The sequence below is a fragment of the Salmo salar genome, chromosome ssa11 (genome assembly GCF_905237065.1).
Source record: "Salmo salar chromosome ssa11, Ssal_v3.1, whole genome shotgun sequence".
Lineage (NCBI taxonomy): Eukaryota > Metazoa > Chordata > Actinopteri > Salmoniformes > Salmonidae > Salmo > Salmo salar.
The window spans coordinates 96,885,739-96,909,903 of record NC_059452.1 but is presented as its reverse complement, the minus strand read 5'-3'; the positions used below and the strand labels follow the sequence as shown (position 1 = coordinate 96,909,903).

The following is a 24,165-nucleotide window of genomic DNA, read 5'->3' as shown; positions in this document are numbered from 1 at the left end:
TACCGGTTATGGTTGGGTAATGGTTATAATGGTTATAGTAGGGCAACTGTTCATAAAAGATCAGCATAAATTACAGTTATTCGTCTGTGGTTTGTCATCAATCATTCTTACTCTTTTTATATCCAATCTCTCTTGAGCATTTTTACTTTTTATGGTTCGTTTTTGTGGTTATGAAGGGGTTTGTGTCATCTTCCAGAATTGCAAAATAGTTTAGCAGGAGAAGTAACTTGAATGTTTATGCAATGTCTAGGTTCTTGTTTTTTTAAGAAATTAGGGCAAACTCAGCACTTCCTGATAGTAAAAATAAAAGGGTTTGCTTCTCCGAAATTGTCTATATATGTAAGCATATTTTGGGTAGGTATGCATGGAAAATATACCCTTTACCATGAGTGGCTATGGGGTCAAAGAAATGTATAGTAGCCTACCTGATAGAATAACTTTGCAGGGAATGTATGATACTACAACAACTAACTATTATGACCTGGTATCAGGAATTCATAGAAGGTAGGAAATGAATTTGAGCTTATTGCTCTTTGAATTTGTTTATTTATTTGATAACATACTTACAGTGCATTTCCATATATGTTAAAATGTTCTTACACTCAAGGCAAGACCAAAAATACAGTAATTGTTTTGTTACATTGTTACAAGCACTTTTAATAGGGAAAATATGTTGCTACAATTCATAATAATATACGTACAGTACCAGTTAAAAGTTTCGACACATCTACTCAAAATAAAGAAAAACCCTTGAATGAGTAGGTGTGTCCAAACTTTTTACTGGTACAGTACATTTCTTTAACTCTCATCCCCTTGGAACGAGCCCAACCAAAACAAAACTAATCTCCAAAACAGCAAAACGTGTTCAAAAGAAATTGTGAGCCAAGGCTACACTCTGGCAAAACACAAAACTTATTGACTGCCCACCATAATATAAAAACGTTTTCGCAGTAACTATGTCTTGTGTTACTTAGGCATGTTGCTCCATTCTCCAATAATTTTTAAAGAGATGCATTCAGTGGTGGCTCACTGAGCAGTATTCATGGCAGGCTTCACCAAAAAACGTACCAAGAAAAAAACATAAAATAATTTCCTTTCATCTCTCTGTGTTTCATCATTTTCCTTCAAGTCGCAAGAGGCTGAATGTGTCCCACCAGTGAAAGCATCCGAGCGAGCCAAACAGTGCCCCTCTGTCTCTGTATGTGTAGCCAATCTATCTGATGCTGTCTGGTCAAAAAGAGTATGACATTGTTGCCGCCCGTAGCATTGAATGCGAGGGAATACAGCAAGCATTTGGCCTCCCTTGATAAACATTTTAATTAAATAATAACCAATCAGCGTTGAGCTAAACTGAGTGAGCTCAACTGTGAATGGTCCTAGAGCACCAAAAAAAAAAAGCGTCAAGGGAAGCCAACCTGATTTGCTTCACACAAATAACATCACATCAAAAGCAAAACGTCATTGACAGAAACAACTTGAATTGTTGCATCACTTTGTGTCATTGTCAGGTTAGCGAGCAAACATTTTAGCCATGTAGCCTAGGACAACTAAAACTAAAAGCGTGTACTCTGACAGAGTCATAGACCGTTTCATCAACATGAGAGGAGGATGGCATTGGCGTTTCTCTACAAGTAGGGTGAGTCAACATGTTTTTTTCTAGTTGCACAAACAGAGGACAGAGGTTGCTCTCCGGTTTTGGGATGAAACAAAGGTGTGGTTGAAATAATTCTGCCACTGTATCTTCTTATTGTCTCGGCCTTAGACCTATATATCACGGTGTCAAGGCATATGAACTAACAGGTTATAGAGCAAATAATGCAATTATTACAACACACAGGTTGTAATATGGCTTTTTTTCCCCCTGACTTGGGTTCCCTAGGGATTTTACCCATGCATCGCTACTGGCATTAAGTTGTCACAGTCCGATCAGAGTTTGTAAAATATCTTGATCTGTGTAAATATAAAAGTTAAATGGGTAGAATAATGTCTGGGTTTATGGTCATTTTCTGTACATAAAATGTTCAAGGCATACACGCTTAGTTCCTTTTAAAACTGTTGCTTACTGGAACTTGACTTTGTACTTTGTAAAAAAGGTACTGTATGACACTAAAACCATGTTCTGTACAATGAGAGTGAAGACATTTGGATAATTTGGTGTGTCTAGTCCATCCACCTCTTGGCTATGACCGGCAGACAGTCATCTATGAACGTATAGTAATGGAGGATGGCCTGATGTGCTCTCAGCAGAACTGGTAATTGTTATTCCTCATCATCAGGGGCTGTTCCTCTTCTTCGTGGTTCAGTGTCTGATCACAATCCTCACTAATCTTAGCTTGGTCACACTGCTCTCCTGCCTCCTGCTGTGGCGTCTTATCCTGCACATTCCTGTAGGTCTGGCAGAAGAAAGGATACTTTGTGTCAAATTAAAAGTGTTGATGTCCCCAAACTACTTTACCCACCAAATTATATTATTCTTACTGTAAATGCATTTTAGGAGTACAGAAAATCTTGCTTTAGGAAATAATAAGAAGTTAGCGGAATGCTAAGAGAGAGACTGTAAATGTAAAACGTAAAAAGACTACAGTTTGTCACTTAAGTCCATCTGACCTGGTCTGGCTGGTCAGGCAGTAGACTCTGGATAAGCTGGCCAATGGTACTGAAGGTTGGACGCACTGTTGGTTCCATGTTCCAACACATCTTCATGATGGTGTATCTGAGGAGAACTCTCAGTTTCAGATACTGCAGCAGGTTGTCAGGTTACATCATCTCTTTTTGCCGATCTTGAAGTATAATACTCACATCTCTGGAGGGGCAAAGTCCGGCTGTGACATGTGGCATCCATCTTTGATCATCTTGTAAAACCGGGTGTCCACCACAATATTAGGGTATGGGCTCTTACCTAGAAATAACAACAAAACATTTATTTAAAAAAAATATATTTTCTCACATACTTTGAATCGACATAAGACATCATTTTTGTCATCACGTGCCAGAGTGACCTAGCCTGATCCCAGATCTGTTTGTGCTTTTGCCGATTTCATTTTCATTGGCAAGCGAACAGACAGACTAGCACCCATGCTAAGTGCCAGAGTGACCCACCCAGAGAGAAGACCTCCCACAGCAGTATCCCATAGGACCAGACATCACTCTGCACCGTGTACACACAGTCAAAGATGCTCTCGGGGGCCATCCACTTCACTGGCAGACGGGCCTGGGAAGGAACATAGTTCACAATCATTGGAGAATCTGAGCTTCCTAAACTAAAGTGATTTCTTTATATTGTTTTATTAACTCACATTTCCTTTCACCACATAGTTGGAGTCATTCTCGATGTCTCGAGCGAGCCCAAAGTCGCAGATCTTAGCCACGTGGCCATCGGTCAATAGGACGTTCCTAGCGGCCACGTCCCTGTGAATGCACTGCAAAGACAACATCGGTTTCACTCGTATAATCATGTGTCAATCTGCATGTTACACTACATGAGTTGACTTTAAATTACAATTACATTTTTCTATTACGTTTTTGGATGCAAGGAAGTCCATTCCCTGAGCCACCTGATAGGAGACCCTCAACAAGTCTTCTATGTCCAGCGACCAGGTGTCTGTCTCTGGATCCTCACATAAAGAACCTTGGACGGAGAGAGAGAGGAAGAGAGAGACTATATGAGACTTAACAGTGTATATTACCACCCTTCACTCCATAACCTAGCAGAGAGATAGAGAGAAAGATCGAGGAAGAGTGTATAATGCCCTTCCACTCCACAACCCTCTCTGTGTTACTGCAGTGTGTAGATGGATGTTAATTACCCATAGGGCAGTATTTGGGCCTCTGCGCTGGATGCATGTCCTGGTAGTTGTTTGAGCTGGAGCAGGAGATCCCACTGTCACTGCAGACACGTAAAGGACTGAGAGGTTACACTACGGTCTACACTGGACAGGTACACTGAGTGGACAAAACATTAAGAACACCTGCTCTTTCCATGACATAGACTGACCAGGTGAATCCAGGTGAAAGCTATGATCCCTTAGTGATGTCACTTCTCAAATATACTTACATCAGTGTAGATGAAGGGGAGGAGACAGGTTAAAGAATGATTTTTAAGCCTTGAGACATGGATTGTGTATGTGTGCCATTCAGGCGATGAAGTGCCTTTGAACAGGGTGTGGTAGTAGGTGCCAGGTGCACTGGTTTGTGTCAAGAACTGCAACGCTGCTGTGTTTTTCACGCTCAACAGTTTCCCGTGTGAATCAAGATTGATCCACCACCCAAAGGACATCCAGTCAACTTAACACAACTGTGGGAAGCATTGGAGTCAACATGGGCCAGCATCCCTGTGGAACGCTTTCGACACCTTGTAGAGTCCATGCCCTCACGAATTGAGGCTGTTCTGGTGTTTCTAATGTTTTGTACACTCAGTGTATTCTGTGTAGAAATGAAAATGTACGGTCAGTGATAACGTAGAGACCATGATGTGCGTCAAGAGGCATGAATGCCTTGTTAGTATAGAATGTAGATTTTGATATGGCACCACAGAGAGCAATGCATAAAATGAGGGCAGAGGAGGTCACTGGGTAGAAGAATACACAGCTTTGTCACCTGGTTGACGGTATATAAAACATGTGTGGAGACTGAAACTTGTGCCTCACATCTATTTCTCATTTCTCGTTTTGGTGCACTTTCACTAACCCAGAAACCATGTCTCTGGTTGGAGAAAGGAGAGTGAGTTGAGACTAGAGGCATGTTAGTGATCAGTTCAGCCCACCTCCTGACACGAGACTCCTGGCTACATGTGTTCTTGTAGTGATCACTATCCCCTGAAACCTCTGGAACCCCTGGTCCACTCAGGGTGGAGTCCAGGAACAGCTTGGCCTTGCCACGCAGGAAGTTCAGCAGGTCACCATGGCTACAGTACTCTGTGATCATCAGCATTGGGCCTGTGGTCGAACACAACAATGAGATGACCGATTTGGTTAACCAATGAAACTCACCCAACAAGTCATGCTACCTTCTTCTATGGAAATGCAAGTACAGAAAATAGTTTGTCGCACCTCCTTGAGTACACGCCCCCAACAGGTTAACAATGTTGTCATGACATCCCAGGTGACTGAGGATCTTCAGTTCTGACATCAGAGCTTCTCTCTCCTCTGAGTGGGCGCTTGCTGAGGAGGAGGAGGAGTAACTCTTTCATTATTGCATGTACTGAGACACTACTTCATCTAATGATGGGAACTACTTTCATGCCAGCATGTATCCAATAGCAGTTATGTATTGTACAATCATTTTGACTTCCTTCTGTAAATTAAAAGCAATACTGCAGGGTTAAAGATGTTTACAAACAGTATGAGGAGGCTAACTCACGCTTGAGCATCTTTACTGCCACACGGGTGGTCATGTTGTCATCGGTCCCCAGACCATAGGCAGTGGCCTCTACAACTTTCCCAAAAGCCCCTGCTCCCAGAATCTGGCCTGGAACACAGAGTTTTCAGTCAGTCATTACTGTTTCAGGTACTGATCTCTGTTTTAACCCCCAAAACGACAATAAAACATACCAAGCCTCAGCTTATCACGAGGGAACTCCCACTTCTTGTTATAAGGAAGTTGAGTAGGATCAATAAAGGTGTAGTTATTCCCGTCATTGGCCTGAATGATCTTCCACCGGACTTCATATTTGGGTTTCTATGAGAGAAAACATATGTTGTGTAATGGTCTAACTGCACATGTATTTGGGCAGTGTAAGCCAATGAACGAGTCTGTAAATGCAGCTCACCTGCTTGTATTTGTACAGAACGATGACAAGCAGAAGGAACAGAAGGGCTGCTGTGCTGGTGGCTCCAATGAGAGTGGGAGTGAACAGCTCGGACATTACAAATGTTGATGAAGTGGTAGCAAGAACATCTAAAACATAGCAAACACCACAGTACATTTGGATGCTCTTGAAGTCAGCTCATGACATTATTCATTACTGAACAGGGAAACGAGAAATAACACTACCCGTGGCTGTTTCAGTACTAGTCATAGTAAGAGACCACCGGCGCCGTGTGAGAATCTCACAAAACCTTTGTTTGTGCAGTATACTATGTAGCTGTAATGGTTGTCTTACGCGATACGAAGATGTCCCGATTTTTGCCAGCAAAGTTAAAGGTGACACACTCCACTGTGACCTCCTCAGTTGAGGGACTGAGGGTCAGCTCACTCTGCACCTCCATGGTGCTGGTGAAGAGAGGCTGCACCTCCACAGTGTCATTATCCGCATCACACCTGAACACAGAGGAACGTCAAGATGAGCACAGACAGTAGGCCTGTTTCATTTAAGAGTGATACAGCTCTCTCTGCATATTTTGCTGTGCAAAGCTCTTGGCTTATTGTTATCCAGTTAGAGAACCTACAACCAATCAAATTGAGTATATAAAGCCCTTTTTTACATCAGCAGTTTTTACACCTACGTGCTTTGTATTCCTGGGCACTGGTACCAGAGGATTGTGGGAGCTGGGTATCCAGAGGAGGTGCAGATCAGGGTGGTTGAATTCTTCAGTCTGAGCATGGCACTGGGTTTCTCTACTCAGTCAGAGAGGACAGACAGCATCACACTGGGTAAGTCATCATCACGTCACTCTCACAATACACGGAACAGTTTTGATCCATATTTTCTCTCTAGTTTGATAGTCGGTATGACTGGTCACATTGGAATAAGATATGTTACGGTAGACTTGGATATTGAAGGTGATGGATCTGTCGAGGCGCGCGCTCCTGGTGTGGAGGGTGTACTGGCCCCTCTCCTCAGACCTGACTCTGTGTAGCAGCAGGCTGCTCTCGTACCTACAGGATGACAGGACAGGATCAAATAACAGCACCGGCTCCTGTATTTATTCACCATCTTTTAGAAATGATGTGGTATACACATTCAGAAGAAGGGTAATTATTGGGAAAAGAATGACCTGTAATTGTCTTGGGCGGTCCATGTCTCGCCATGAGTGGAGATGTTGTGACTGTGAGACATGGGCACATCCCACCAATGCTCCTTGATTTGGGGATAGGCCTCGATCAGAATGCTTATCTCAAGGTTCTCCCCTTCTTTCACATTGACTAAGGAGCCATTTTGGTATAGATTGGGTGACAGGCGGGGTATGAGCCTAATGTAAGGCTCGTCTGAAGAAGGGAGAAAGACAAACAGAGGGATAACATTAAAGATAACATTATTTTGATCACAAACTTCAACAAAACTTAACATTTTAAATTATCACACCACAATTTCCTTTGAGGATGCTGAGCTGAGTTTCACTTTTAAAACAGGTTTCCATGTTTGGTGTTTGTGGAGATCAACACTAGCCTTGTACTACCATCCTGATCTCGCGGGCTTACATAAATATGATCCAATGTAGCGAAACATATTAGATGTTAGCCAAACATATTAGATGTTAGCCAAACATATTAGATGTTAGCCAAACATATTAGATGCTAGCCAAACATATTAGATGCTAGCCAAACATATTAGATGGTAGATCAACACTCCCTTTCCCTAATGCTTACCTACGACCTGCAGGTAGGTGGTGGACCTGTTGGCCCCAGCCTCATTCATGGCTGTACAGGTGAAGTTTCCTGTATCAGACATGGTCACAGCTGGGATAGTCACAGTACTGGTGATGTGGACCTGCTTGTCCTGCATTACTTTTTGTAAGAAGTTCAATGCCTGTATATATATAAAAAAAAAAAACACCAACATATCAGTTCAGATCTTCAGACATATACTGTATCATACAAGCTAATAGGAAACATATGATGTAATGATAGAAATTGAGGACAGGTTACTGTTTAACTTACTTTGAGGGAGGAGTGTTTCCAGGTGACGTTGTAGAAGTGGTTAGGGTTACTGGTGATGCAGGGGATGAGGAGCTCCTCTCCAACAATACTAACATACCCATCTACCTCAATTAACACAGACGGTGGCCAACGCAACCCTGGAACAGACACATAGAAGTAGATGTGTTTAGATGCTTTGGGACTAATAACCTCAATGCAATGTCCAACAAATACAACATGTACAGACATCTACTTCATCTTACTTTGAACGACATTGATGGTGATGTCTTTGGAGCGTGTTGTGACCCCATTGATCTTTGCGCTGCAGATGTAGTTTGCACTGTGACTGATCAGAAGGTTTCTGATGAGGATCCCTCTCCTGGGACTGACAGTGTAGTTCATGTCGGGGGGTGTTGGGTCTCCGTTGGCCATACGGAGGGACAGGTCTGTGGCACTGGGGTCTGTCAGCTGACAGAGGAGAAGATCCCCGCCCTCCTTAACATCTCTCATGTTGCGGGGGGTTACCAGGATGTTAATGGGATCTATAAGGAACATAACAGGTTGAGCAATGTTGACTTAACTTGTGACATATTAGCTGATAAACATACAATGTTGTGTGTGGCTTTGGCAGCTGGACAGATGATGATGATGATAATAATGATAATTTAACATTTCTAGAGCGCATTTCCCACTCTCAACATCCATAAAAGATGTCATGTCATGAAAACACTTACCTTTCACATAGATGTGGACCTCTGAGAACAGGTCTGGTTGGTTGTCATACACACACTTGTATGTGCCAGTGTAGTCTGCTGTAAGGTGCCTGGTGGTAATCATACTCCCCTGTTTAGTGTTCCTCCTTTTGAACGCTGTGGTAGACCAGGTGGCTGTGCTGTCCCCCTCACAGGTCAAGGTGAACGACGTTCCTAAAGGCAAAGTCCTCTCAGCCTCCCTCAGCAACACAGAGTTCAGCCTGATCACTGGAGGACTTCGCTCTGTCAACAAACCAAAGACAGAACCAGGAATAAACAATCAAGATTAACAATCCCTCACATATCCATCACATGTCCATCACATGTCCCTCACATGTTTCCTCACGTTTCCTCACATGTCCCTCACATGTTTCATGGAATATAGACATAGACTACGGTAATAATAGATTTCAATGAATTATCACATTTGTAACTCTAAAACCTATCTTCTCAGGGATGAACATGTTCAAGTGGATGCCCCACTGATTTGTATTTATTCAGTTTATATATTTGATCTTCAACTTCTATCATTACATTTTTTTAATATGTGAACATTTGTTCAGAGATCTCTCCATTTGACACATTTGTAGGGAGATTGAATGCGCCATGGACAGTTTGTTGTACAGATTGTTGTTTTTCAGGGTGGTGGTTGAAAATGTTTTGAACATTTTAAAGACCTCCACTGAAAAATATAACACTGATCCATCCTTGCATAAGGAGGGTGGAGTAATAGTCAGACGGAATTGAGTCATCAGCAGTAAATGCAGAGCCGGACAGATAGAACAGGATCTACCTTGGACAGAAGAGGAAGAACAATTTAAAGCTACAATATGTAACTTTTTGGGGCAACACCACCAAATTCATAAAGAAATGTGAGTTATAGATCTGTCATTCCCATTGAAAGCAAGTCTAAGAAGCAGTATATCTGTTCTATGTGCTCTGTTTCTATGCCCCCCATTCTTAAGTTTAGTTTTTGCATCTTTTACTTTCTCGTTTGTACACCATCTTCAAACAGCTGAAATTACAATATTTTTGGTTATTGAAAAGATATTTCACTGCAGTTTGGATTGTACCATGATTCTCTACATTGTTTGTTTTGTCACATTAACTGAAATTAGGCAAAGTATTAGAATTTTAGCAACCAGGAAATGGCGGCGCATCACAAAGAAGACTTGTAAAATAAATGTTATTTTGAATCTGTTTATTTGGTTTTTAGGCAATTCAGACAGTGATACTATACATTGGTAATCAATCATGGATGTTATAATCCAAAACAGTAAAAAATAAACAAATCAGATAATGTGATTTAGTACTGGGATATCGGACTGTGATTGGTTCATCAGTTAATTGTTAAATCCATACAAGCAAACTGACTTTATCAATGCATTCTCTATTGTATGCTTTATTGACCAAATTTGGTTTAGTAGCAGGTTATTGCCCACGATCTGAAACTGGATTGAACTGCTGCTTAGTTTGTTATGAAGCTTATTGATCCTGATTGGACAGCCTGTCTCATGCAGGTTAAGATTTGAGCGTCTCATTGGCTGGCAGCGTTGGGTTTCTTGGCCAGGTCCTGGAGGTGGGTGGAGATGCGGGACACCTGCAGCAGCAGGGCCTGGTGGTTCTCCACCAGAAGACTCTGGTGTCTGCCCAGGTTCTGCAGGTTATTCAGGTGCTGAGCTCCCTGGTCCTTCATGGCTTTCAGCAGGTTGATGACCTCCCTCTGGCCGCTGGACACCTCTCGGTGCTCCTGGATCAGCTGAGACAGCGCCTTGACCACCTCTCCTTTCCAGCTAGCAGCTTCTCGCTGGTCCTGGATATGTTGGGAGAGTAACTGTTTCAGCTCATCCACTCCACAGCAGAGAGACGTAGGGGCTACCACCGGGTCTGGGGGAGCCTGACTGAACTCTGGGTTGGCTGGGAGGAAGACTGGTTTAAGGTCCCCCATGGTCATGCCAACTGGTTCACTGGCAGGGGGTTCTTTGTCACCTGAAAGAGGGTGAAAACACATTGTCTCATTGTTGAGTGATGAGTGAAGGCCTCCCATTTTAATACAAAGCAACAAACCTGCAAGAAAAATACATTTTATTTGACTGTACAACACATTATTTCACTTGTATTGTATAAAATACTAAAATGGACATCAAACAATCCACTTACTTTGAATCAGTGAAGCACATCGTCTTGAATTTCTCCTCTGTCAGGCATGATGCCAACACTTCACTACCAAAGTTACGTCATTTGCTGTTACTGACATAATTTTATCATATGGTGAATTATGAGTTATTTCAATTTCAATGCCTTAGGTATCATCCATAGAAAGGTGGTAATAAAAATAATTTTCTTGGTATACATCAACGTCACCAGAGATAATTATTTTTGCAATAAACGCTTTTCTGTCCATTTCATATTTGAGTGTTTTTTTTCAGGGAGAAAGGGGAAATGAGAGTGTTCCTGAGAAGGGTTTAAGCACGTCTCTTTTTGTGTGTGGAATTGTTTTTTACGAAACCTCCGATAGGGTCTAGCTCCAGGAAACACATTGTGCTCGGGACTTGCTGGACGGATCCAAGTCTCGGGGGGCCTGTTTCCCAATCCCACTCTCACTTCTGCTTCTGCTCTGTGTTTACCCCCCACCCCCTATGACCCCCCCTGTCCCCCCTGCCCCCCCCTGCCCCCCCTGCTCTCAGATGCCAGAACCCACAAAGCTAAACACCTGCTCTCACTGTAACAGTCTTCACTATGACATTTTATCCATTTGAGTCCAAATTCTGTTACATCCATGGTTACACTTTTTGGAAAAAAAAGATGAATTGTCATAAACATTTTATTAAGATTAAACTGCATGTATCTATTGTGTTAAATATTTAAACAAATGTATTTGACTGTTATGATGGCAATTTTATCCATGCAAAATACAAAAAAAGTTGGTCTTTTTTTTTCTTCATCAAAACAACTCATGATACATTTGTGTGAATATTGACAGCACCATGAGATTTAAATGAGGTCTCGTTGGTAAAAAAAAATCATGACACATTCTCTGAACAATATTCAGAGAACAAAGGAGCTGATTTTAAACCACTTCCTACAGTCTCACATTGATTAATGTGCTTACCTTGGGCTGTGCAGAGCATGATGCCCAGGAAAAGGGCTAGGAAGAGCATATTCTGTCCCTCTCACTGTCTCTGTTGGTCTCTGTCTATATGTCTGTCCTCTGGGTAGTCTGTCCGCTCTACTCAAGGGTTGTTAAGGAACTGGTTGACTGGGATGGCTTGTCAGTCCTGATATCATTACAACTTCCCCTAACTCACCTCCCACAGTGCTTACAGCCAGTACATATTAAAGTAGTTTGGGTGTTCTGAATTCTTTTGATGGATGAGTCATTGTCTTTTAGTGAAGTATAACACATTTTTTTACAACGTATTTACAGATGGCCAGTTAAATTAGACATGAGTGGAAATAAGAGTAAACATTTTTATTACGTGTATTTTAAATAGAAATAAGCAAAATTCCACTAAAATACCTTGCAGTACATTTGCTGTGTAGCAATGTAGGCATGTCAATTAATTTAGGGAGTTAATTAAAAATAGATATGTGTACTTTTTGTTCTTCTTCCCATCTAACAAGCTTAGATATGGACAGCATTCTTCAGTTTATTCAGAATCATCCCTCTACCGCGTGTTATTCCATCTTACTATTACGTAGGATACCGAACAGAACAGGGAAATCAACGTTTTGCCCGGTTACAGTATTGCAAAGTGCATATATACCTTTCATTGCTTTGTTATGTAGGTACAGTACAAACAATATATATACGATGTATACAATACAGAGAGCACAAATTGAAAGAGGACACAATTCTGAACAATAAAGGCACTTCATTTGATATTAAAAGACATGAAAAATCATTTAAACATCATGAAAACTCTGTCATTTAATACATCTTAAGAAATTGCATGTGAAGTATCAAATGCCCTTTCAATGTGTTTGAGTTGACACTCAAGGACACTGGCCATAGACCTTTCAGTACAGAGCTGGAGGTTTAACAGTATTCTGTACACGACAATGCTCTAGCCAGGCAAACAGATTAGGCACAACAAAGATATATTGTACTATTTATGAAACAAATAAATTCTGACATTTACAATCAGTATCTTTAATATGCTACTGAAACCTGATGGAACAGCCCTGTCCAACAAATAGCATGAGAACCTTTGGATTGGGTTTTGTTGCACCTTACGTGTAGAATGATCTAGAATACACTTTAAAATGGGAGGAACTGGGTTGTTAGGGGACCTTTTCACTGAAGAATGTGTCTGTTTATGATTGTGTTTGCTTAACGTGTATAATAACGTGTATAATAACGTCTATTTTAATGTGTATATGAATGTGTCGTTTAATGTGTGTATTGTATTTTGATGTGTATGGTTGTGCTAAACAGGGCTCATCTGTTAAATAGACCTTTGTCTCAGCATCGACTCCCTGTCAAAATGAAGGCTGAGTAAAAATGTAGTGCTTAATGTTTTTAATCAATTATTCAAATCTTCATTTAGTTTGAAATTGGTAAGACATTTGATAAGAATGAGAGGGGCAAATATAAGAGGCACATTACTGCAAACTTACAGATGTAGGATCTTAATTTGACCCAGTTTGCTTTAGCAGGAAAATAATCCTGCAGCAACAGGAAATGTGAATTACTATGTGGATTATAATTAATGGACATTTTTGTAATGGTTGATACATTTTTTGTATGGGAAAATCAAGTCTGAAATTTGAAGTGGAAATAAAAAAACTCAAATTAACCTCAAATACACTACAAGTTCTCCTTCAACAAGGTGGTCAAATTAAAATTCTACGTCTGTACAGTCTATATAAATTATGTATTCTCTCGTTCAATGATATTTTTTTCTTTACAATTTGACAACTTCAATTAGATAAAAATTGCATATAATATGACAATTTCCATTGACATTCATCAAACTGCTGATGCTGTTTTTGTAAATCATAAAATGAAAAGGGAAAAAGTACCTTTTTACATTTTATTTTACCCTTATTTTACCAGGTAAGTTGACTGAGAAAACATTCTCATTTACAGCAATGACCTGGGGAATAGTTACTGTGGAAAGCAGGTATATATCACTAATATACAAAAACTCTGACAAGAAAAAATAATAACCAGATAATGTTTCCTAAATGGGCCTGCAACATTAGTGTTTAACTAACACACATTGTTCTGTATAATAGACTCCTCTAACATCAGCTCCCCAATTTGTAAGTCGCTCTGGATAAGAGCGTCTGCTAAATGACTTAAATGTAAATGTAATGAGGCTACAGGAACCTCTCCTCCGCTTCAGGGATGCATGGAGACTGGGGGAGCTCGCCTTCTTGTGTGAGGGCAGATACAGTTGAAGTCGGAAGTTTACATACACCTTAGCCAAATACATTTAAACTCAGTTTTTCACAATTCCTGACATTTAATCCTAGTAAAAATTCCCTGTCTTGCGTCAGTTAGGATCACCACTTTATTTTAAGAATGTGAAATGTCAGAATAATAATAGAGAGAATTATTTATTTCAGCTTTTATTTCTTTCATCACATTCCCAGTGGGTCAGAAGTTTAAATACACTCAATTAGTATTTGGTAGCATTGCCTTTAAATTGTTTAACTTGGGTCAAACGTTTCGGGTAGCCTTCCACAAGCGTCCCACAATAAGTTAGGTGAATTTTGGCCCATTCCTCCTGACAGAGCTGGTGTAACTGAATCAGGTTTGTAGGCCTCCTTGCTCGCACACGCTTTTTCAGTTCTTATACATTTTCTATAGGATTGAGATCAGGGCTTTGTGATGGCAACTCCAATACCTTGACTTTGTTGTTCTTAAGCCATTTTGCCACAACTTTGGAAGTATGCTTGGGGTCATTGTCCACTTGGAAGACCCATTTGCGACCAAGCTTTAACTTCCTGACTGATGCCTTCAGATGTTGCTTCAATATAGTCACATAATTTTCCCTTCGTCATGATGCCATCTATTTTGTGAAGTGCACCAGTCCCTCCTGCAGCAAAGCACCCCCACAACATGATGCTGCCGCCCCCACAACATGATGCTGCCACCCCCATGCTTCACGGTTGGGATGGTGTTCTTCGGCGTGCAAGCCTCCCCCTTTTTCCTCCAAACATAACGATGGTCATTATGGCCAAACAGTTCTATTTTTGTTTCATCAGACCAGAGGAAATTTCTCCTAAATGTACGATCTTTGTCCCCATGTGCAGTTGCAAACCGTAGTCTCGCTTTTTTTGGCAGTTTTGGAGCAACGGCTTCTTCCTTGCTGAGTGGTCCTTTCAGGTTATGTCGATATAGGACTCGTTTTACTGTGGATATAGATACTTTGTACCTGTTTCCTCCAGCATCTTCACAAGGTCCTTTGCTGTTGTTCTGGGACTGATTTGCACTTTTCGCACCAAAGTACATTCATCTCTTGGAGACAGAACGCGTCTGCTTCCTGAGCAGTATGACGGCTGCGTGGTCTCATGGTGTTTATACTTGCGTACTATTGTTTGTACGTGGTATCTTCAGGCGTTTGGAAACTGCTCCCAAGGTTGAACCAGACTTGTGGAGGTCTACAATTTTCTTTCTGAGGTCTTGGCTGACTTCTTTTGATTTTCCCATGATGTCAAGCAAAGAGGCACTGAGTTTGAAGGTAGGCCTTGAAATACATCCACAGATACACCTCCAATTGACTCAAATGATGTCAATTAGCCTATCGGAAACTTCTAAAGCCATGACATCATTTTCTGGAATTTTCCAAGCTGTTTAAAGGCACAGTCAAGTTAGTGTATGTAAACTTCTGACCCACTGGAATTGTGATACAGAGAATTGTAAGTGAAATAATCTGTCTGTAAACAATTATTGGAAAAATGACTTGCACAAAGTAGATGTCCTAACCGACTTGTCAAAACTATAGTTTGTTAACAAGTCATTTGTGGTGTGGTTGAAAAACGAGTTTTAATGACTCCAACCTAAGTGTATGTAAACTTCCGACTTCAACTGTACCTCTTCCTCTGTGCTGCCTACTGGCTCTTCTAGGAAGGTTTCTGGCTCAACTAGGGAGGCTGTATCAGTATTATAATGGTCAGTCATTCTAACAATGGAAGGTAGAAAAAAACAGTGGTTTTACTTTATTACGTCTCTATTACTGTCAGAGGAAAATCAATAAAACGGTGTTATCATAAGCCTGAGTGTCACTGACCAATTATTGATAACAATAAGCAAGAAACAAAAACCCAACATCTAAAAAGCTTTGAAGGAAAGCTGCCATGACATGAGGCAGTGCAGAATTGGGCAATCGTCAAATGCTGCCCCTGACTCACACAGTCACACTTCCTGTGGCAAACTGGCAGCCACAGGGTTTACAGATTAGACACACACTCTGTGGAGAGAACGTCCTATGTTACCTTGATGTACTCTGTGTGGTGGTGTCCAGCACCTCACCACCTCCTGCTTCTGCCTCTATGACTACATGGATATCTGGGATGTCGATGATGTATTCAGTCTGGGAGGGACCAGCCTCCTCCCAGGTCTCTCCTGTCTTCTGCCCTCCTAGATCCCCCCGAGGAGACTGGTTCCCTGCTGATCTAGGTTTGGTTTTGACTACAGCTGGGTGGTCGCTCTTCGGGAAAGCTCTCATTCACCTGGGTGTATTTCTGGGACTCTTTGGAAATTATATGTATCTACTAATTGTAGATATACATGAGAAATCAACATATTAAATCGCCATAGTGTTGAGGATGATCTATCATGGTTGTCGTTACCTTTCTTAGTCAGCAGGTTTCCCATCGAATGAGCTGGAGAGGAGAACTGTGGCCTCTTCTCCAATTTCTCATCAACACTTGCACATGACATCATAGCTGAAAGAAACAAAATCAAACTCAGTGTTAATGTCACCTTGTCCTATGTTTTACTTACAACCACAAATATTCCTACAGACAAAGAGAGACGGATGAGGCCTCACATCTCGTCTGTAGCATAAGTGGGTTTGGGCATCCTATAGCCTTTCTTCAATGCAGTGTAGAACTGTTGATTCACGGGAATGTCAGGATAGGGCGTTCCTCCTAAAGTTAGGCAAAAATGGGGCACATACCTAATATCAAGACATGTATTCATAAAAGATCTCTAGTTACAATAAATAATTAAAATACATCCGTAATATGCAGAGAATATTATATTTACCTAGGGTAAAGAGGGTCGCCCCCAGGTGATAAGGGTAGGTAACAACAAATCCGCCACACTGATCCTCAACACAGGGGCCCCTCAGGGGTGCTTGCTCAGTCCCCTCCTGTAATCCCTGTTTACTCATGACTGCACGCCAGGCACAACTCCAACATCATCATTAAGTTTGCCGATGACACAACAGTGGTAGGCCTGATCACCGACAATGACGAGATAGCCTATAGGGAGGAGGTCAGAGACCTGGCCGTGTGGTGCCAGGACAACAACCTCTCCCTCAATTTTATCAAGACAAAGGAGATGATTGTGGACTACAGGAAAAAGAGGACAGAGCACGCCCCCATTCTCATTGACAGGGCTGTAGTGGACCAGGTTGAGAGCTTCAAGTTCTTTGGTGTCCACATCACCAACAAACTTACATGGTCCAAGCATACCAAGACAGTTGTGAAGAGGGCACATCAAAACCTATTCCCCCTCAGGAGACTGCAAAGATTTGGCATGGGTCCTCAGATTCTCAAAAGGTTCTACAGCTGCACCATCGAGAGCATCCTGACTGGTTGCATCACTGCCTGGTATGGCAACTGCTCGGGCCTCTGACCGCAAGGCACTACAGAGAGTAGTGCATACGACCCAGTACATCACTGGGGCAAAGCTTCCTGCCATCTAGGACCTCTATACCAGGCAGTGTCAGAGGAAGGCCCTAAAAATTGTCATAGACTCCAGCCACCCTAGTCATAGACTGTTCTCTCTGCTACCGCATGGGAAGTGGTACCGGAGTGCCAAGTCTAGGTCCAAAAAGCTTCTAAACAGCTTCTACGCCCAAGCCGTAAGACTCCTGAACATATAATCAAATGGCTACCCAGACTATTTGCATTCCCCCCTCCTTCACACAGCTGCTACTCTCTGTTGTTATCATCTATGCATAGTCACTTTAATAACTCTACCTATATGTACATATTACCTCAATTACCTCGACTAACCTGTGCCCGGGCACATTGACTCTGTACCGGTACCCCCCTGTATATAGTCTCGCTATTGTTATTTTACTGCTGCTCTTTAATTACTTGTTACTTTTATTTCTTATTCTTATTTGTATTTGTTTAATACATTTTTTTAACTGCATTGTTGGTTAAGTGTTTGCAAGTAAGCATTTCACTGTAAGGTCTAAACCTGTTGTATTCGGCGCATGTGACTAATAACATTTGATTTGATTTGATCTCCCAAAGCAGAATGCCAAAAGACCAAACATCGCTCAATGTTCTGTAGAGGTTCTGGAAGATACTCTCTGGAGCCATCCACTTCAGTGGCAGGAATGTCTACAATATCAGAGACATACATTAATATATGCCATTTAGCAGATGCTTTTATCCAAAGAGATGTACAGTCATGCATACTGTTAGGTAATCCACTGAGCTACAGAGGACATTAGGTAACCTATTGAGCTACAGAGGACATTATGTAACCTATTGAGCTACAGAGGACATTATGTAACCTATTGAGCTACAGAGGACATTGGGTAACCTATTGAGCTACAGAGGACATTATGTAACCTATTGAGCTACAGAGGACATTATGTAACCTATTGAGCTACAGAGGACATTAGGTAACCTATTGAGCTACAGAGGACATTATGTAACCTATTGAGCTACAGAGGACATTGGGTAACCTATTGAGCTACAGAGGACATTGGGTAACATATTGAGCTAAAGAGGACATTAGGTAACCCATTGAGCAACAGAGGACATTGGGTAACCCAATTTAGGTCAAGACAGGTGTAATATAGAATTACAGATGTATTTGTGGCAAGTGGCCTTCTGTTTGTGGTACAGTGACGCAAATTGACATTGTTTTGGTAGTCTGACCAAAGTCCTGCACTGTCTATACCATAGCTGTTTCACATCCTCTCCTGATCTACCGCCCCCCCCCCCCAAAAAAGCCAAGAAAAAACCTCAGTTGAAAAGAGTCCGCAGCCCAGATATAACATAACTCAAACACATTCTGGCAACAACAACTTTGAATCCAGTGGGAAGTTTTAGTGTTTAAAAACCCTCAGAAGATTTTCGATGCAAGCTTTTTTACCTAAAACATATTTTACATTCAGGATGTACAGAATTAACCAACAAGACAGCAGAGTCTGTAAAAAAATAGTTTGCGCAAAGTATGTGACATTAACCCACTTCTGGAAGTTCCTTACAGTTTCAATCACTTTCACCTCAGAACATAATGGCTGTTTGATGCAGGGGCACAACTTTGGTTTTAGAAGTGGGGGGGACATAATATATACAGTACAAGTCAAAAGTTTGGACAGATACACTCATTCAAGGGTTTTTCTTAATTTTTACTAAGTGCCAAGAATGTGCAACGCTGTCATCAAGGCAAAGGGTGGCTACTTTGAATAATATCAAATATTAAATATATTTTGATTTGTTTAACCTCTCTAGGGTAAGGGGCAGTATTTGCACGGCCGGATAAAAAACGTTCCCGATTTAATCTGGTTATTAATACTGCCCAGAAACTAGAATATGCATAAAATTGTTTGATTTGGATAGAAAACACCCTAAAGTTTCTAAAACTGTTTGAATGGTGTCTGTGAGTATAACAGAACTCATATGGCAGGCAAAAACCTGAGAAGATACCTTACAGGAAGTGCCCTCTCTGACCATTTCTTGGCCTTCTACACTCTCTTTATTGAAAACTGAGGATCTCTGCTGTAACGTGACACTTCCTACGGCTCCCATAGGCTCTCAGAAGGCGGCAAAACATTGAATGATGACTTTGGAGCCCCTGGCTGAAAAACAGTAGCGCATTTGGATAGTGGTCGATCAGAGAACAATGAGACTGGGGGCGCGTGCACGAGCCGACACCATGTTTTTATTTTTTCGTCTTTGAACGAAAACAGGGTTTCCCGGTCGGAATATTATCGCTTTTTTACGAGAAAAATCGCATAAAAATTGATTTTAAACAGCGGTTGACATGCTTCGAAGTACGGTAATGGAATATTTAGAATTTTTTTGTCACGAAACGCGCCGTGCGCGTCACCCTTGGTCACCCTACGGATAGTATCTTGAACGCACTAACAAAACGCCGCTATATGGATATAACTATGGATTATTTTGAACCAAACCAACATTTGTTATTGAAGTAGAAGTCCTGGGAGTGCATTCTGACGAAGAACAGCAAAGGTAATCCAATTTTTCTTATAGTAAATCTGAGTTTGGTGAGGGCCAAACTTGGTGGGTGTCAAAATAGCTAGCCCGTGATGGCAAGCTATCTACTCAGAATATTGCAAAATGTGCTTTTGCCGAAAAGCTATTTTAAAATCGGACATAGCGATTGCATAAAGGAGTTCTGTATCTATAATTCTTAAAATAATTGTTATGTTTTTTGTGAACGTTTATCGTGAGTAATTTAGTAAATTCACCGGAAGTTTGATGTGTTCTGAACGTCACATGCTAATGTCAAAAGCTGGTTTTTGATATAAATACGAACTTGATTGAACAAAACATGCATGTATTGTATAACATAATGTCCTAGGAGTGTCATCTGATGAAGATCATCAAAGGTTAGTGCTGCATTTAGCTGTGGTTTGGGTTTATGTGACATTATATGTTAGCTTGAAAAATGGGTGTCTGATTATTTCTGGCTGGGTACTCTGCTGACATAATCTAATGTTTTGCTTTTGCTGTAAAGCCTTTTTGAAATCGGACAGTGTGGTTAGATTAACGAGAGTCTTGTCTTTAAAATGGTGTAAAATAGTCATATGTTTGAGAAATTGAACTAATAGCATTTCTAATGTATTTGAATATCGCGCCACGGGATTCCACTGGCTGTTGAGTAGGTGGGACGATTTCGTCCCACATACCCTAGAGAGGTTAACACTTTTTTGGTTACTACATGATTCCATATGTGTTATTTCATAGTTTTGATGTCTTCACTATTATTCTACAATGTAGAAAATAGTAAAAATAAAGAAAAACCCTGTAATGAGTTGGTGCGTTCAAACTTTTGACTAGTGCTGTATTTTTTTTTATCCAGTCGGATAAACACTCCAAACAGTCAATCTGACCCATCGGAGGCATCCACATGGTCCTAAAGCACACCGTTTCCTTGTTTTGTATCACATTCCCCAGTTAAAGTTGTGCCGCTGCTACACACACACTATACTTCTTTAAATGGCCTGTACACAAATACACTACAATAAAAGCTAAACAAATGAAGTCAATCTACCTTGTGGCCTACAGTAGCTGGTCTGGCGGGAATTCTGCAGCCTCCGACATATGTCTACACTGTTGGCATAGGTTCAAATCCAGCCTACTGCCCTTCGACACAACCTCTTTCCTCACTCTTATCCTCTCTATCTCTGTTCAATAAATTAAATACCATATATATATATATATATATATATATATATATATATATATATATATATATATATATATATATATATATATATATATATACTGCTCAAAAGAAATAAAGGGAACACTTAAACAATACAATGTTACTCCAAGTCAATCACACTTCTGTGAAATCAAACTGTCCACTTAGGAAGCAACACTGATTGACAATAAATTTCACCTGTTTTTGTGCAAATGGAATAGACAACAGGTGGAAATTATAGGCAATTAGCAAGACACCCCCAATAAAGGAGTGGTTCGGCAGGTGGTGACCACAGACCACTTCTCAGTTCCTATGCTTCCTGGCTGATGTTTTGGTCACTTTTGAATGCTGGCGGTGCTTTCACTCTAGTGGTAGCATGAAACGGAGTCTACAACCCACACAAGTGGCTCAGGTAGTGCAGCTCATCCAGGATGGCACATCAATGCGAGCTGTGGCAAGAAGGTTTGCTGTGTCTGTCAGCGTAGTGTCCAGAGCATGGAGGCGCTACCAGGAGACAGGCCAGTACATCAGGAGATGTGGAGGAGGCCGTAGGAGGGCAACAACCCAGCAGCAGGACCGCTACCTCCGCCTTTGTGCAAGGAGGAGCAGGAGGAGCACTGCCAGAGCCCTGCAAAATGACCTCCAGCAGGCCACAAATGTGCATGTGTCTGCTCAAACGGTCAGAAACAGACTCCATGAGGGTGGTATGAGGGCCCGACGTCCACAGGTGGGGGTTGTGCTTACAGCCCAACACCGTGCAGGACGTTTGGCATTTGCCAGAGAACACCAAGATTGGCAAATTCGCCACTCGCGCCCTGTGCTCTTCACAGATGAAGCAGGTTCACACTGAGCACATGTGACAGACTTGACAGAGTCTGGAGACGCCTTAGAGAACGTTCTGCTGCCTGCAACATCCTCCAGCATGACCGGTTTGGCAGTGGGTCAGTCATGGTGTGGGGTGACATTTCTTTGAGGGGACGCACAGCCCTCCATGTGCTCGCCAGAGGTAGCCTGACTGCCATTAGGTACCGAGATGAGATCCTCAGACCCCTTGTGAGACCATATGCTGGTGCGGTTGGCCCTGGGTTCCTCCTAATGCAAACAATGCTAGACCTCATGTGGCTGGTGTGTGTCAGCAGTTCCTGCAAGAGGAAAGGCATTGATGCTATGGACTGGCCCACCCGTTCCCCAGACCTGAATCCAATTGAGCACATCTGGGACATCATGTCTCGCTCCATCCACCAACGGCACTTTTCCGCTTTAATTTTGAGTGTGACTCCAAATCCAGACCTCCATGGGTTGATAAATTGGATTTCCATTGATTATTTTTGTGTGATTTTGTTGTCAGCACATTCAACTATGTAAAGAGAAAAGTATTTAATAAGATTATTTCATTCATTCAGATCTAGGATGTGTTATTTTAGTGTTCCCTTTATTTTTTTGAGCAGTATATATATATGTATATATATATATTAAAGAACTCACACTGCCTTTGGCTATGTAGTTGGAGTTGTTCATGACGTCACTGGCCAAGCCAAAGTCACAGATCTTAACCAGCTTTCCCTCACAGACGGGAGCGTTTCTGGCAGCCAGGTCACGGTGAACACACTGTGAGGACAGGGACAACAGTTCAGACAAGCTGTTATTGAAGTGTCTTGTGGGTTCACTAAGATCATTTCTACGTGGCATCAGTAATGAATGAATGTTTGATGTGACATGGCATGAAATGTCATTACATGATCCGGTATTAATTAGAATGGATTGTGAATCAATCTGTTAAAGCGGATATAAGCCAGCTGTAATGAGTCATATGTTCTTGGATGACAGGAAGTCCATGTCCTTAGCCACCTGGTAACTGAACCCCACTAGATCAGTGTATCTCAGAGTAGGGGAGTCACTGATAGATGACGCCATGTCTGCTCTCTCTTGGCCTGAGCAACATAACAGAGAACAAACAATAGTCACAAACTCTGAGACAAGCTGATGGTTTTGATCAAAGTACTGTTTAAAGGCAATGTCTGGTTACGCAAGAGGTTGACACTTTAACAATCCTTTTATGGAAGCCGCTTGCATGTCAACAATTAAGGTGGAGTGAGAGGCTTCCCTATTTTGGTCTCTTCAGCAGCATTTCAACATCAGAGACAATGTCTACCCACCATCTATCTGACAGGGAAGTTTAAATGTTTCCAACACTATATCAGGCTGAGGGTTAGTCTGTTTCCATTATAACAGGCTGAGGGTTAGTGTGGTTTCCACTTTAAAAGGCTGAGGGTTCGTTTGGTTCACTCTATATCAGGCTGAGGGTCAGTAATGTTTCCCTCAGGCTGATATGGTTTCCACTATATCAGGCTTAGGGTTAGTATTGTTTCCACAATAACAGGCTGAGGGTTAGTATTTTCCCAATATATCAGGCTGAGGGTTAGTGTGGTTCACTCTATATCAGCCTGAGGGTTAGTGTTGTTTCCACTATAACAGGCTGAGGGTTAGTATGGTTCACACTATAAAAGGCTGAGGGGTTTGTATTGTTTCCACTATAACAGGCTGAGGGTTAGTGTGGTTTCCACTATAACAAATTGAGGGTTAGTATGGTTCACTCTTTATCAGGCCGAGGGTAAGTGTTGTTTCCACTATAACAGGCTGAGGGTTAGTATGGTTTCCACTATAACAAGCTGAGGGTTCAATCAAATTTCAATCAAATGTATTTATATAGCCCTTCTTACATCAGCTGATGTCACAAAGTGCTGTACAGAAACCCAGCCTAAAACCCCAAACAGCACGCAATGCAGGTGTAGAAGCACGGTGGCTAGGGAAAAACTCCCTAGTAGGCCAGAACCTAGGAAGAAACCTAGAGAGGAACCGGGCTATGAGGGGTGGCCAGTCCTCTTTTGGCTGTGCTGGGTGGAGATTATAAGAGAACATGGCCAAGATGTTCAAATGTTCATAGATGACCAGCAGGGTCAAATAATAATAATCACAGCGGTTGTCGAGGGTGCAACAGGTCAGCACCTCAGGAGTAAA

General features: G+C 41.6%; 1 protein-coding gene across 5 annotated transcripts; it reads right to left on the bottom strand.

Moving 5' to 3' along the window:
• Nucleotides 1–512: 512 nt before the first annotated feature.
• Nucleotides 513–23,847, bottom strand: LOC100329180 (macrophage colony stimulating factor receptor-like protein). Of its 5 annotated transcripts, XM_045688837.1 has the most exons (24): nucleotides 22,996–23,847; nucleotides 22,633–22,755; nucleotides 16,553–16,652; nucleotides 16,353–16,448; nucleotides 8,532–8,792; nucleotides 8,061–8,339; nucleotides 7,819–7,955; nucleotides 7,528–7,687; nucleotides 6,936–7,146; nucleotides 6,701–6,816; nucleotides 6,444–6,555; nucleotides 6,101–6,258; nucleotides 5,768–5,895; nucleotides 5,550–5,676; nucleotides 5,359–5,466; nucleotides 5,049–5,159; nucleotides 4,763–4,934; nucleotides 3,807–3,886; nucleotides 3,519–3,628; nucleotides 3,297–3,419; nucleotides 3,100–3,211; nucleotides 2,800–2,899; nucleotides 2,608–2,713; nucleotides 513–2,393 (listed from the first exon to the last, which is right to left on the bottom strand). In XM_045688837.1, the coding sequence occupies exons 3-24, from the start codon at nucleotides 16,566–16,568 to the stop codon at nucleotides 2,241–2,243; spliced, it is 2,976 nt and encodes a 991-aa protein (XP_045544793.1). In that variant the 5' UTR covers nucleotides 16,569–16,652; nucleotides 22,633–22,755; nucleotides 22,996–23,847; the 3' UTR covers nucleotides 513–2,240.
• Nucleotides 23,848–24,165: the final 318 nt, after the last annotated feature.